The 15625-nt window shown below is 40.6% G+C and overlaps 2 protein-coding genes and 1 long non-coding RNA gene across 13 annotated transcripts in view; 2 read left to right on the top strand and 1 right to left on the bottom strand.

The window, feature by feature from the left end:
- Positions 1-12492, top strand: part of plxna4 (plexin A4) — a 229723-nt gene extending 217231 nt beyond the window's left edge. For all 9 annotated transcript variants that reach the window (XM_059511099.1, XM_059511104.1, XM_059511102.1 and 6 more), the window contains 5 exons: positions 1208-1398; positions 3427-3596; positions 7004-7216; positions 12117-12267; positions 12358-12492. In XM_059511099.1, the coding sequence (XP_059367082.1) occupies positions 1208-1398; positions 3427-3596; positions 7004-7216; positions 12117-12267; positions 12358-12453 (821 nt within the window). In that variant the 3' untranslated portion in view covers positions 12454-12492. The remainder of the gene's footprint in view (positions 1-1207; positions 1399-3426; positions 3597-7003; positions 7217-12116; positions 12268-12357) is intronic.
- The window catches only part of klhdc10 (kelch domain containing 10), a 216414-nt gene that overhangs the window by 32408 nt on the left and 168381 nt on the right, over positions 1-15625 (top strand). The gene's annotated exons all lie outside the window — the stretch shown is intronic.
- LOC132105744 (uncharacterized) overlaps positions 4865-15625 on the bottom strand; it is a 98784-nt gene continuing 88023 nt past the window's right edge. Inside the window, exons 3-4 of one of the 2 annotated variants that reach the window (XR_009423984.1) lie at positions 12650-12751; positions 4865-5291 (exon numbers count right to left, since the gene is read on the bottom strand). This is a non-coding gene — a long non-coding RNA (uncharacterized LOC132105744). Of the gene's footprint in view, positions 5292-12610; positions 12752-15625 lie in introns of those variants that run through there. The other variant, XR_009423983.1, reaches the window with a different exon arrangement.

The raw sequence follows: 15625 nt of genomic DNA, 5'->3' as shown, positions 1-15625 counted from the left end.
AACAGGAACGAAGCTCAAACAGAATTATGTGGAGAGAGCTGAGATAGTCTTGCAGCATACAAAGGGGAAAGCAGGGAAAATGAGTCTCTTTGCACTTGACTTCCCTCCTGAGACTCTGAATCTGTCTCTGTCATTCACCCGCCATCAGTACGACTGGGTCTGATAAAGTGCAAGATCAAAGCTCAGGGCCGTCCGAGCAGTCCAAATAGACATCAAATAGACCATTAAAATCATCTCATCTCCATATACTTTCCTGCACTCTAAATGAGCCTTAAAGAAGAGAGGGAGTGTGACTGATGGGAAAGATAGAAAGAAAATGCCATACATCACTTCACTCTTCCAAAATGAGCTTCAAACAACATTGAGGCTCTTCTAACAGGTTCATCAAGAGACACCTTTTGAAGCACCTGGAAAGACATTTTGTGAGACCTTTGTGAGGCTGGTTATTAATTAGATCTGTACCAAATATATGCTACGCTCACCCAGTCAGTGCTTATAATGAACAATTTGTGCTACAGACAACTTGTTTGGTTAATGCAGCATATATTAACACTCACTCTCAAAATTTGGTCAAGTCTTGAATATTTGAACTCCAAATTGAGGCGGTGTGAACATAGCCACACCGAGATGAGCACCAGGGGAAGAAATGCATATATACACACTCAACATCATTCCTTTTTTATTTGTCATCCTCTTCTTTTCCTGAAGGTGTTATTGTCTTTCTTTATCAGGATCCTCGTCTTCCTCTCTCTCTCTGCTTCTTTCCCCTGGAGAGATTGATTTCTGTTGCATCTGCCACTGAACTGTTTTTTATCTTACCAAATCAGGCCTTTGCCAATCAATTTTTTTACACACTGTGTAAACATTCATTGAGCTCTGTGTTTTTTAAAATGTCATGGCTGATCTCTCCCTATTGGCTGAAGCATGAATATTTCATCTGGCTTGACACCTGTTCGATTTTGTGTCCACCAAATGAGCAAACGTGCACATTCACCAGAGAGAAAGTGAGCAGGAGGACGGGGGATGAAAAATTAAGCATCTATACGTTCTAAATGATTCATATCCAATCTCGAGTACTGCACAACAAGAGGCAATGTGTTTTGTACGGATAGGAACTGATTTTAACAGCTGCATGGGACAATTGACAGCAAAGGAAGATTGAGGAGGAACCATCATCTGATGGGTCTTTGTCTTTTCACTCCAACAGAAAACATGATCAAGTACACGGGCAGTCCGGACAGCCTGCGTTCCCGCACACCAATGATCACACCTGACCTGGAGAGTGGCATCAAGGTGTGGCATCTGGTGAAGAACCATGAGCATGGAGACCAGAAGGAGGGAGACCGTGGCAGCAAGATGGTCTCGGAGATTTACTTGACCAGACTGTTGGCCACCAAGGTAAGCTCTGCCACCATGTTTAATATTCCAGTCGTCAGACACAGCCAGGACGTATTGAACAGCCCCGAAAAGGGTTGAAGTTGTCAACAGATCTAATCCTTCCTGAAACATGCAAAGCTTCTAGAATGAGATCAAATGGCAAGATTGTGGAGTTAGTGATTGTCGCAATAGGCCAGAGTGTCAGATGGTTCTTGTTTATGCTGTTTGCTCCAAACTGCAGTTTGTCTGTTTTTTCCATTAGTTTCATGCTGACTGACTTGACGTCACATCAGAGCTGGTTAACAGAGTACTGGTCCCTCACTTCCAGAAACAATAAGTGCTTCGTGACATCAGGATGCTACAGAAATGGAATAGAGGGTTTCGTTTGATTAAGCAGGCTTCACTATTACTATAAATCATTGTTCAAATCCGTAACCATCAGAGTTGTACTTTGGCACTCATTTCATCCTGTACTGTAAACCTCAGAACATAGCAGTTTATTGATGACAGTTACACTATGACTTTAAAAAATAACTGGACGATCCACAAAGGGAAGATTCCCAAAGAAACCCCATAGTTGTGATTTAGTGTTTTGTTAAACTTGGATGGGAAGGCCCCTGTCCATGTTTTCCAAAAGGCTGGGAAACTGAAGTACTGGCACAGAAATCAGCTTTTTGCAGAACTGCATGTGTCTGTGATTCTGACCATCAAGAAATGTTCCTGATGTAACCAAGCAGTTTCACATGAAGTTTTTCGAATACACACATGCACAAATGCCCTAATGATTACCCTACTCCACTTGCAGACTGTGTGTCATATTTTTAGATGGATTATTTCTGTGAAATAACCAGTTTATCACAGACACCATCTCTCTTGGTGAAAAATGATTGGTGTGACAGCACAGTAATTGACTGTTTGGCTTTCACCCCTGCAATAAATACCAGTGATCTGCCTGGGGTGCTGATGCTTTCCGCATTCGGTCCATCAGTGTCTCTGAGGATGGGTGGTGAGCTTTACCTTTTTCCATCTCCCTCCATTATGCCAGGCTTTATTTAATCTCTTCCTCTACCGTTCTGTCTTTTCCCTCCTCTTTCTGTTTGCAATTACACAAATGTTCTTTCCTCACCTGTCCAGAAAAAGATTACTTGAAGTTGCCTGTGTCTGATAGCATGCTTTTAAGTGCGCTATAATGACCAGGTACATTTCAAATGGCTGCAAATAGCCACTTTGGTTTCTGGGCGACTAATGATGATGTCAGTCGTCACACAGGATGACACCTGTCAGAACCCTCGCAGCCATCCCTGTTGCCTGCCTCCTGCAGCTGTCGCTGCATTGATACAGGGCGCGAGTGAGAAATATGTATTTTCATCTTCATAGGGAAAAGATAAGCTGTCAGGGATCTGGGACACAGTAGAATTATTGTCGTGATTGTCAGCTAACGGGATTTTTTTTCTTCTTCCCTGCTCAAACGGAAATAGGATTTTGTGTGCTGTGCCTTGTGCACACCTCATCCGGATGCGAAGCCGGTGCTGGCTGCGAGATACAGGTGGCGCTTTTTGATACTTTCCTCTCTCTCTTCCGTGCATCCTATCAGTTCTTTCATTACAAGTGGATTAGATTCTGTCGTCTTCTCTCCTTCTTAGACTCGCTGCCATTAAATCAAATTAGGGTCAATGGTGCGGGGTGGACGTTAATCCATCCGCACAAAGCAGCTTAGGCAGAATCGCTTCTGTTACGTGATATTAAAGGTGAACTTCAAAGTAACATTTTCTCTATCTAAGAGCTTGATTCAGGAACGCTGGTTTCGATGGTGGGATTACTGACAGGTGGCCCACAAATACTCATAAACACAGATAACTGTTCTGAGGAACACAGCAGCTCATGTCATTGCTAAATATCAGGTCCATGCAGGGTCTTCATTTATGGCCTGCCTCTGTAATGCTGGTAACAGAAGTGTATTTGTCATTCAAATAAAGCATAGGACACAGAGTGAATTGGATGGGATGGATGAAAATTAACACTGTTCTCCATCTCTTTGTGGTTCCTCAGGGCACTCTACAGAAGTTTGTGGATGACCTGTTTGAGACCATCTTCAGCACAGCACACAGAGGAAGTGCCCTTCCTCTCGCCATCAAGTACATGTTTGACTTCCTGGATGAGCAGGCCGACAAGCACAGCATTCACGACCCACACGTCAGACACACATGGAAGAGCAACTGGTAAGAGGCCTCATAACCTCATATAATTTTGAAAAAAAATTATATATGAAAAATAGGTCCATATATAATGCAAACTAAATTAAAAATAAACTGAAATGGGAAAACTATAGTAACAGACCCATAAAAGCAGATACCTTGACACTGCCGCTAATGTAGCTGTAACCATGGACATCACCATGGCAATGAGTATGAGACGAATTAATAAAGCTCGTTTCCAAATTAATTTCACCCAACCAATTTAGAGGCATGTCCCCATGGTGGAAGGGGGTTGTGGGGGTTAAATAAACAACTAGCAGATAGAGTGAGAAAGGAAGAGGGGGTGGAGTGGATGAGAGGGGAAAGGAAAGCTTGGCATTACATTTAATGAGTGGTAATCTATCATTAGCCTCTACCAACGTCCCATCATGCACCACCCCAAAGGGCTATGGGGGATAAAGTGATGATATTGATGTGAGGGCATGGCAGGGGGGTGGTGGGTACAGTGCCTATTTGCTCTGTTTTATAGACCTAATTTCTCCCCGTCTCCCTTTGCAGTGTGTTTCGGGGCCATTTGAGAGCGTTAAGTGTTTTTAGAGAGCACAGAGGGTCACTCTTGCATTGCACATTAATGGAATCGTTCTCGCAAAGAGTGGAACGTTAAATAGCGATTTATCATCTCACACTCATTGCCGGGCATTATAGCCCAATGCCTCTATGGCATCTGTGATATTTTTTCATGCGTGTGAGAGGGTCTTCTACAGGACTAATGCAGTGCTACACAGCTTTTTGCTGACAACTAATGTCTCTCACAGAGAATGAAATGGCTCCATTTTCAGATATTGTGCACAAAACAACAGGCTCAGCTTTATTTGTGTGGCTAGATGTGCTGCTGCCACCACACAAGTCGTTAATTGGACCAGAGCCATGGGGGGGGGGGCATATTTGCTGTCTATAGAGGATTTTAACACTCTAAAGCTAAATGCTCTTGGCCATAAAAGCACAGGCATAATCACTATTTTGTTTACAGCCTGTTAGTGTTTGCTCATCAATTCTCTTTACCAGTTATTATTGTTCTTAATGGGGAAGTGAAATTATTTTTACAGGGTGCAGTGAGGCTTTTCTCGTTTTGATTGATTTTGCAAATGAGAGACTTCCAGACAATCTGGATGGCAACTTAAGATGTCCAAGTCTCTTCCTTATCCTCTTATTTGAGTGTGTCCTAAACAGACAAACACTTATTTAATATTAGTGGCAAGAATAACAGTCTAAACTGGCCAAATCAAGTATTTCAGCAAAAAAAACTTTAATCTTTAATCACTAACCACCCATAATCGAGCACATTTGAACCATTGAACCTAAAAACAATTTTAAAAGGCCATATGATTCACATAGATTAGGTGAATCTAGTGCTAAAGCAATGCATAAAGCAAATTAACAGCACTATCAGTGGGTGCGGTTCTTTCTGTGTGAATCCCATAAACATCTAGATTGACTTTTATCAAACCCAAAGGGATTCATTCAAACAAATCACAACTTAAATGATGGATTCCCCAGTTTTGTTACAAATCTCTTCTTCAGATGCATCAAAGGAAGCCTTAAGCATCAGATCTTTAACCAAAGCCAGGCAGAGATGGATTGCTGATGGACGAGGCGCTTGTGAATCATCCATCATGCAATTGTCTATCTTGTGACTGGGCGAGGATTGGGCGGTAAAGCCTGTCAATCAAAGTAGAAGCTGTCAATGCAGAGATACAGATAATCAAAGCAGTTTGTTTGATGTGGTTAAATTAACTCTCTTTGTTGAGCTACTCAAAATGCAGATGAACAAAATGAATGCTATTGCTTTAGTATTGAAGGGGTGTTCACACTGACAGTGATTTGTTGCAATGAGTTTATGAGTTGGAAATTTGAGGCAACGGTGATGATGCAACATAGTTAAAAAAGTTAAACTATGCAAATGATCATTGGCACATTGCAGTGGCTAACAATGTGCTATGCATCTGATGCTGTTACATACTTTAGTCAAAAAGTACATATTTTCAAAATAGACTAGTCGATTGGTCCAAGTTGCAGTCACGTTCAGCATTGTTCAGAAAATTTTTGTGGGTTATTTCATTAGGATTCCACACAATTGGGAAGATTTTCCCATGTGGATTTCACAATGGGTCTGTGAAATCTGAAATTTGATAGAAGTTTCACTGAATTTTGATGACGTGACCGCACATTTAATGTCCTGTAGAATTAGGTTAACCTCAGTTAAGCTCACCTGACCTCAAATGCATTTCTAGATAAACCTCACTAATCAACTAGTTTGAATATTTAGATAAACTAGACACTATTTTAGGCACTCTATTGGACATTAAGCAGTGGTTCCCTATTACATCGGAACCATTTCACAAATTACAAATATTTCTACCTTTACACAAAAAACAGACAGAAAAAACCCAAAAGATTTGACAGAAGAATGTGAGGCTTTTCCCAGAGAGGGCTGCGCTGAGCTGAGTGCTATATTTAGCTGGGATCTAGTCCATCCAGACATCATTCCCATCTCCTGATCCACTCACTCTCTCCGCTGAGAGCTCTCTAAAGTATGGCGCTTTAGACACGTCCTGCTTTTTGTTCTGTACAGAGAATATGATCTTCACAGATGTCAACTCATTGTTAAAGCATTGATATCCTTTTGATAGAGCGCAGATAATCCCAGTTGATTCTCTCTGATTAATTTGGGAGTCATAATACATGGTTTGCGCTCTAAATCCTCTTTGGTGCAGTTTTTATTGTTGAATGAATTCAGAGGGCAACAGAAAGGAAGCTGCTATGGAAAAGCTTTTGTTGACTTGTTTTCTCTCTCTTTTCCTTTGATGCGAAACACTGCGTCCATTTCACTGCAGTGTCCTTTCTTAGTCCCTCGTCTCCTCTCTTCAGTTTTTGTTATCTAAGACAAAAGCCAAGCTGTCTTGAAAACTAATGAAAACTCTATAGTCTCTGACACAAGCGCGCAAAGTCCCAGACCAAACAACATCTGAGACCCTTGAGACGTGCACGTGCAAAGTTGATTTCATTTTAGCACAAATGGGCAGGGGTATAAAGTAGCCTTGTATACGTTTATTGTTTTGGACAGGTGCACAATTGCAGAGCAGAGCTCAGATACAAACAATCTAATATGAGATGTATTAGTAAAGCTCTCTGAGTATGGCGCAAATACTCATGGTGCCATTTCAGACTGGAAAAATTGAATCTGCACATCTAAATTAAAATAATTTAATTTATCAGTATCTTTCTACTATCTAGTCAATATATATTTAGACCATTTAAAAGCAGTCTGAGGTTTCATAAAGCCACTGCTTCCTGTTCCAAAACTGCTTTCTTATGCAATAAAAGAGCTTTTGAAAATAGAATGCCATTAAAACATTCTCTGCTCTCCACAGTCTACCTCTACGGTTCTGGGTGAATGTGATCAAGAACCCACAGTTTGTGTTCGACATCCATAAGAGCAGCATCACGGACGCCTGTCTGTCTGTGGTAGCGCAAACCTTCATGGATTCCTGCTCGACATCAGAGCACCGCCTGGGCAAAGACTCCCCGTCTAACAAGCTGCTGTATGCCAAGGACATTCCCAGCTACAAGAGCTGGGTGGAGAGGTGAGCAAGAGCATTACTATGTTTATAAGTGATTAAACAGGCAAACCTAAAGACTGTCATTCATGGTATCTGGTGGAGCACTGCAACCTGACAAACACCTATCAGGAAAGTAGATTTCCTACGATTTGCCTGGTTCTTGACAAGGTCTTATTGTGAAGCAATTCTGTAGAAACTGCTAGAATGTTTTAGTGTGAGTGTGTGGGAGAATGAGAAACTATAAGGTGCACTGTTTTTAATCAGAGGAGATGCAAAGATACAGTGTTTGTGTGGGTATCAGTGTGAATAAAAGCCCAGTATTTTATTATGTCCTGCAGGTTGTGTGTGTGTGTAGCTGCTGGTAATCAGACTGAAGTGTGTTGTAGAGCTCCAGGATGATGAATTGCAGCTGTATTGTAGTTCAGTAGATCTTCTGGGTCTACCCAACACTGCACCAGAGCAATTAGTCACTGTTTGGTGAGAGAGACAAACTTTTCTGCTTTTCCCACAATCCACTGGGTCAGAAACTCTGTGTTCAACAATGCCAAAAAAAGGAGAATCATGGGTAAATAAAGCTAAAGAACTCCATCTTACTATATGCAATGACTGTAAAAAGCTGTATCCGAAATTGCATGTCTAGTAGGTACTGCATTTGGGCCATTACCGTTAATGCATGCCAAACATAATCAATTATATTCAATCATATCGCTATGGAGCCATTGCCTCCTCTCCCGTAACTTGCCCCCATTCATTTTCTTTCACCCCCACGAAACTCACCACATGCTTTGCAAGTTTAAGGGGTCTGTTGGACAATGTTTCTTTAGAAAAAAAGCAAGTTATTTATACACTTTTTAATGCTATAGTTTGACATTGATTTATTATTGTACTATGGATTTTCTTTTCTCATTCAATATTTTGAGGAGACAATGTCTCCCTTGTCTCATCATAGGAAACGCCCCTGGTATATAGATAGTATGAATGAAATTCAAATGTTGTCACATGACCTACCAGCATCAGTTGCGTTGCTTCCCTGCCATTCACAACTCCTCTCCCATGGCTCTATGGTACTTCTCGTCAACTCTTTTTTGAATGTTATGATTTTTTTTCCCACATGCTATATAATATGGAATTAGGCACATTTGGACACAGTGAAGGAGCTTTAAATGATTCTATTGTTTTCTGCTCAATTCAGCGCACAGTGCTGGTCTACTCAAGCCCACCACCCTACAGTAAACAGCTCTGATAAAACTCATCAGCGCCGTGTGTCTCTGCTCACGCACACTGACCCTCAGCCTCTGACTAACGTGTTTATTTGCCGTGAGGTATTAGAGGCTGCAGGAGGATATGGGTATCTGGCAGACGAGCGTGATGGGGAAAATGATAAGAGTGTAATCATGCTGCCAGCTCACATTCACTACAAAAGCTCATTTTCATGCATTAGCTAATGTGTTACACATCTTTAAGGACTGAGATCATACTAAAACGTGCCTACTGAGGTGAGAAAAGCCTGCTTTAATTATAGGTGCTGACATCTACGTGTGTAAACCAGGTAAAATACGTTCTCAAAGATACATTCTTTGTTCTGAGTTACAGCTCTCACGTTGCTCCTTAATTGGTGGTTTCGGTAATATCCTGATAGGTGACAAATCTGTGCGAACTGAGACAGTCCTGTTTTCTGTTTGTCAGATGATTTGAGAAGAGAGAGTTACAGATTAGAAATGCGCACCATGCTGAGACTCTCTCGTACACTCATTCAAGACTGCAGGGCACATGAAGAGGGCCATGCTAAAATTACCCAGCAAGAAAGCGAGTGAGTCAAGGACAGGTGCTGAAGTGCTGCCTTTGATCCTTTCATGTCTTCATAAATGGAGGGGTTGATCTGTTTTAGAGGAAAGAGGTAAATGAGGTAGCGGACAAAACCTGACCAAACGCTGCCTCATTTACCTCTTTCCCATAAAACAGAGGAGGAAGCTAAATTCACTGTCAGGAGTACCATGCCCTTGAGAACATGTTCATACAAATCCTTTTTTATAGGGTGCTGGACAACGATTAATCACATCCGAAATAAAAGTTGTAGGGTCCACAATATATGTGTACTGTGTATATTTATTATGTAATATATACATGTAAATACATATATTATGTACATATGAAATACATATATTATGTATATGTATTTTCAAAGTATATTCTGTGTGTATGTCTCTTTATATATACATAATAAATATACACAGTACACACACACACATTACCTTATATAAACAAAAACTTGTATTTATGTATGTTGCAATTTTGGAAATATATCTGTTTTAAAGTATGAAGGCGAGTCAATGGATATCACATAAACAACATGCAAACTTTGCACAAGAGTTATGCCAGTGACCATCTCAGATCTCAGTCAGTTCATGCAGAAAGTGAAAGTAAAAACGGAATGACAGAGTAATGACATAGTTTTCTGTATCTGATGCCGCATATCCATATGGCGGTGGTGTTGGCGCAGTGGATAAGACACATGCCATTGGTGTGAGAGACCCGGGTTCGAATCCACTGTGAGACACCAATGTGTCCCTGAGCAAGACACTTAACCCCTAGTTGCTCCAGAGGCGTGTGACCTCTGACGTATATAGCAATTGTAAGTCGCTTTGGATAAAAGCGTCAGCTAAATGAATAAATGTAAATGTAAATATCCTCTGAGAGACCAATTTACTTCAACATATGCTGATAACGGTATATAGCTAACTGTTTTCATTTATTCTCTTAATATTTTATCTTGTGGCCCGTACATAGTGGGAAAAAAATGAAAAGAAAAGTATTTCATGTTAAAGAGGCTGTTTTTGAAAGTCGGTGCTTAAAATGGGCAAAAGCTTTTTATTTCATTGATTTTTATTGATAACTCGAGTGATAATAATTTAATTATAGGCCTATAAATCATTATACAACCAATTTAAAATACCTTTTTTTTTTTTTTTTTACAATTGACGAGTAAATAGTTATCCTCACAGCGCGTCAGTTATGTGGTAGTCTAATACTGCAGGGCAAATTAGTTGTAATTTTAATTTAATAAGCCAAAAAGTAAATTCATAATAATAACAGGCATAGTAAAAATAAGAATGTAACAGGCCTAAATTAACTGAAAATGCCAAATCCTCTTAATATTGGCAATAATTGTTGTTTTTGACAATAACTCGTCCATACAAGATCATTGTCATTGTCTTTTGACACACCCCAGCAAGAGGAGGTTATTGACGCATGTTGCCTGTTATGTCATTTAGGCTGTCTTGTTGAGCGCAGTGGCACTAAGAACATTATATTTCACACACTTAAAGCTCTTTTATTTTCCAAATTTGATAGGATTAGTCCCATGAATCATTCCATTTGTAATGTGTACCGAACCAAAAGCCTTGTACTGAACGGTTCAATATGAAGATGTGAATCGTTACACCACTAATATATATATATATATATATATATATATATAGTAATTAAAATATAGATATTATAATTTTAATCTCTATGCCATTTATTTTTAAATGCCATTTACAGTTCTCCATTAATATTTCAGTAAAAGTCATGGTCAGTGTGTAGCAACTCTGTTTTTAGCCATTTGCAGTATATGCACGATACAAGGGAATTGCCAGCATGGACTCGTTCTGGCTGACGAACAGCTGACATTTAAACGTGGTATTAATTAGTGCCAAACAAGCTTCCAGTCATTAGCCTGGACACAGAAAGGCGCAGAGAGAGAAGCTAAACTCTTTTTAGGTGTACCTGTCACTGGAGAATAGATTCCTTTGGGAAGGCCATACCTAGAGATTACTAACCCTCACTATCTCTCATTTTTCAAAATGCCATTCTCCCCTACTGATGCCCCATGGTGCATTGCAGCACATACTTGCTACTCAGGATGCTCACGGGAGCCTGAAACAGACACGCACACCACCGGTTAGTCAGTCAATGTGTTGAGTCCAGGAGTTGGCATGGTGCAGGAATTAAAAATGTAAATGACCTGCCTTAATTAAAGAGTCGACAGAGCTTCTGCAGCTGCAGGTGACAGTGACTGATTGCTTTTCCTCCACACTCACACTCACTCACACGCACCAGCCACCTAAAGACAACAGATAGTGTTGCTCTGTTCCAAAACCTAGTGAGCTGCCTACAGAGACAGAATTTTAAGTCATTGTGGGCACTCACCAGGCACGAAGGCTGTTCCGAAAGATAGGCATCTTAATTATACTGCCTCATAAGATACCCCGTAGCATCACATGTGTCCTCCATGAAAAGGCAATCCCAGAATGCATTGACGTGTTGAGTGGAAAAATCCAAGGTGGTGAATGAAGCAAGATAAAAACTGTTCGTGTGCACTGTGTTTTTAAGCTTATTAGTGTATCACAGCATTAGCTTATCAAAATGGTAACATCAAACACAAATGTAAGTTTTGATGCAAGAAGCTTCTGCCTAACTAGGGTGTTCCAAATCACATACAGTATGACTGTTGCAATGCTGTCTGCCTAGGCAGTGGTTTGGGAAGAGTACTTGTATCTTTAATAACAGTGTGCTTTTTTGTGAACATTTTGTTTTGGAAGTGCTAGAGTGTGTTTAGTGTCATCATATGCATGGGCAAACATTTATTGAATATTTCCAGCATCCTATAGATTCCGCTGATCGCTGGAAAACTTTCAAGGACAGCAGCTCATTAAGACTCACAGTCACTCACTGATGTAAGCCGCAGCTGTACTGCCACAGAAAGTAAATGGCAAACTGATTGGAAGAGGCGTGACACCTCTCACTCTGTCCCAGAAATGACCCTGAAACATGCTATTCTTATTCCACATGAATTATAAAAAGACTGTATAAACAAGTCCTGTCTCCTGTCCAAGTTCTAAATGTTCATTAAATAACCTGTGCTATTTCTGTTTCTCTGCAGATATTACTCCGACATTAGTAAGATGCCTGCGATCAGTGATCAGGATATGAACGCATATCTGGCAGAACAGTCCCGTATGCACATGAACGAGTTCAACAGCATGAGCTCCCTCAGTGAGATCTACTCTTATGTGGGCAAATATACAGAAGAGGTATGGACCTGTTAAATCACCACTATGCCTGTTAAGAACATGTCCAAGATATATTATACAAAAAAAAAAATTGTCATCTCCCTCTGGCAGATTGTGTCTGCGCTGGAGCAGGATGATGGTGCCAGGAAACAGAGACTGGCCTATAAGCTGGAGCAGGTGGTTGCCTTCATGAGCCTGGAGAGCTGAGGACCGCATTTCCCAGAGTGCACTGGGAGATCCATCAGAAACCGAGTCGTGCCTGAGTGAAGACCTGTCCATCTATTTCATCTCTTCTGTTTGCAATCTTCCCACAAAACAAGCGTTTGCATCATATTAGCTCTGCTTCCTAGAAGAGTAGAGATGGGAACTGGAGGGTAGGCGGAGGAGCCAAGGACTATATTACCCATGATGCAGTAGAGTGGGTGGCCATCCTGCTCTGCTGTGTAGAGGAGGGGTGGCTGCCTACGAGTCCCACATCACTGCATCCTCCATCCTTCTCCCCTGACTGGAAAAGAAAAGAAAAAACATTTCTGTTGCCTTCAAAATTTAGCTGATAAGCAGAAACCACAATGTTTGGTGTCAATTTGTTCTGACTTTTATGACTAGGGTAGTGTACGACGCTAATATAGAGTCCAGTTCATTGTAGTACCTTTATTAAACACAGAAATGCGAGACAAAAAATGGTACTGCATGCATCAGAAGAATGCAGTCCATTCGGGCCATTTCAAAAGACACAAAACACCTCGAGGACACTGGATTTATGGGACACGCAAGATCATTTATATGCTTTGATAAGAGAACAATCAAGCCTTGAGAATCCCGACTGCTTATTCTCACTTTGAAGACAGCGAGGTTTGTTTAAACCCTCTGCGTTTAGCAGGACGCAGCAAGTTAGTGCTTCAATTCTTTTGTTTCTTCCAGGACCTTACTTGACAGTGAAACTAAAAGACAAGACCTGTCTTCTTGTGGGTTACCCACATCTTCACCACTTCACCCCCAGCCTTCATTTCGGCATTTATCTGGCTTGTGCACATCTAAATTGATCCTCTCTTATCCAGATGAGTGGAGGAGAAGCCAAGGTTCGACCCCCTTAGAAGCAAGCACACACACACACCTCTTCCAGAGAGCGACGCCTTCTCTCTGTACTCCAGCGAGGTTGCCAGGACCTGCGCTGTGCTGCAAGAGGACAAAGTAATCTTAACAACAAAAAAAGCACATTCAATAGGTGTCTCAGTTCACACATCCAGTAGGGGGACTTTAATTACAAAATATCCTACTCAGAATTAGCTGTTAAATGGGGAAATGGTGGGTTGTTGAAACTGCCACAGGGTCCCACCCAAACGAACACTCTGGAAGCTTCTAGAAAAACCCACACGTGGACAAGGTGGTCAGCAGAAAACCAAAGGAGCCCAATTTTTAAAAAAGAGCAAAGTGAATAAATTACCCCTTAGAAAGTGAACACAAGGCATTGTTTGTTTTATGACCTGCAGAATGAATCTATCGCTCTGTCTGCAGCCTCGTATTTGTTTCTGTCCATTATTCTGTGTGCAGCACAGAGGCCGTACTTACCCTTGCGTGTCCGTATTCGGTTATTGCACAACTGGGAATGGAGAAAGAAATCCCGATCTGAAGTTTAAGGGCTTGCTGTTTAAGTGTTGCTGGCAGCCTTGAGAGAAGAATCTTACCTGGGCTTAACCACTCCAAAAGCAAACGGAGGCATGACGAGGACGTGACTAGTATTGGATGTAACTTTGACAAAGGGAAAGAGACAATTTAGCTGACCACCTTTCCTCTGTCCTCTGAACCCCTCTTTTCCCTTGACAGTGTACCCTATGTGGTAATGTGAATGTGTGGAGAATCTGCCCAGGTCCACCTTGGCTGCTTTATTGGCTTTTTCAGCGCATGTATTTCAATTTAAACTTCAAAAAAAAAAAAGAAAAAAGGAAAACAGAAAAATATAAGCCTTGCAATTGATGATGTGGATGTGTTCTTTTCTTTCTTTTGCTTGGAAGAACGAGATGGAAAAAGTGGCTGTCATCTTCAAAATTGCAACCTCTGTTAAGGTGGAACCTTTATCCTGACCCTTCCATTTAACTGCCATGACCATGTTATGTGAATGTGTTAGATACTAATAAGACTAAGGTGAAACCTTTAGCAGATATAGTATATACCCTTGCATGCTGACCTATTTGGATGATATGAAATGAACTGCCTTGCTATCAATTTATCTAATACTACTAGGGATTTCTAAACCAAACCAAACCCTTTGATAGACTTCCATCAGACTCCTTTGCTCTTCCTGTCAGGTGGATTGCCTTTCTCAAAGGCCTTCCATCTGAGAGTTCTCGTTCGCGCTGGGCAAATGTGACCACAACCTCACATGCCAGTCCAGTGACACCTAACATACTATCACAACACATTACATTTGTGTTTTTTACTGTACGTTTTTAATGTGTTCAGTCGTTGCTCTCCTTATCTGTCTGTATATTTTATTCCTGCTTTTTTTTCTGTACATTTGAATCATTTTGATGCAACCTAATGTTTTCAGGATTCCATTAGCATTACACCAAATCATTTTTTAATGTTGTTTTGGATATTGTCTCTCTGTATGTGTGACTGCTTTGAGCTCCCTTGTGTTGTTTTTCGGTGTAGCTTAGTAACAGAGGATTGTTTTGAGGTATTTGAGGATTTCAGGTACACAGCTGCCCCCGACTAATGATTTTAATGAGATAAACCAATAAAATACCACTGTCACCACATTAGGTATTTCATTATTAATATTATTATTTTAGTAAATCTTTCAACAATGATATTTGTTAATGAATAACGAATCTTGCAAATGAGTTCAGAATTGACACTAGAAGGTGTTTCATTATTTCTTCTGGGAACTCATTTATAAAGTCCACAGAGGTTTTAAATGAGCTGATGATGATTTGATTGGAAAGCTGATATGTTCCTGGATTCCCTCATTACTCTGATCCTGTGTTTCACGTTTCATCTCTCATGTACGTTTAACAGGACGCCCCCTTTCCTTTACACCCAAAATCCCTGATAAAGTTTCCACCTTAAAAATTTATAAGAACTAAAAAGTCCTTTTAGCTCAGTGTTACAACAGGCATTACACAGACCTGTTCGAAAAGACTTTTTTAATATTTCCAGATTTGATGCAAGATAGATTTATCCTGATGGGAGGCGAGAAAGAGAGAGACCAGCGGAAAGGCAAGCTTCTCTAACTTTGTTATAATTAATTGTATACCTGTGTATGTAAATATAATGCATTCCTATTTTGCAGTCAAGAACAAAATACTATTTGTAATATAGAATAAACTTTATTATGAAAAAGATAGTTTTCTGTCTTTCATTTTGTGTCTCTGCCTTG

Source organism: Carassius carassius, chromosome 26 (assembly GCF_963082965.1).
Source record: "Carassius carassius chromosome 26, fCarCar2.1, whole genome shotgun sequence".
Lineage (NCBI taxonomy): Eukaryota > Metazoa > Chordata > Actinopteri > Cypriniformes > Cyprinidae > Carassius > Carassius carassius.
Note: the sequence above shows the minus strand (reverse complement) of the source record. Positions and strands in the feature narration are given on the sequence as shown.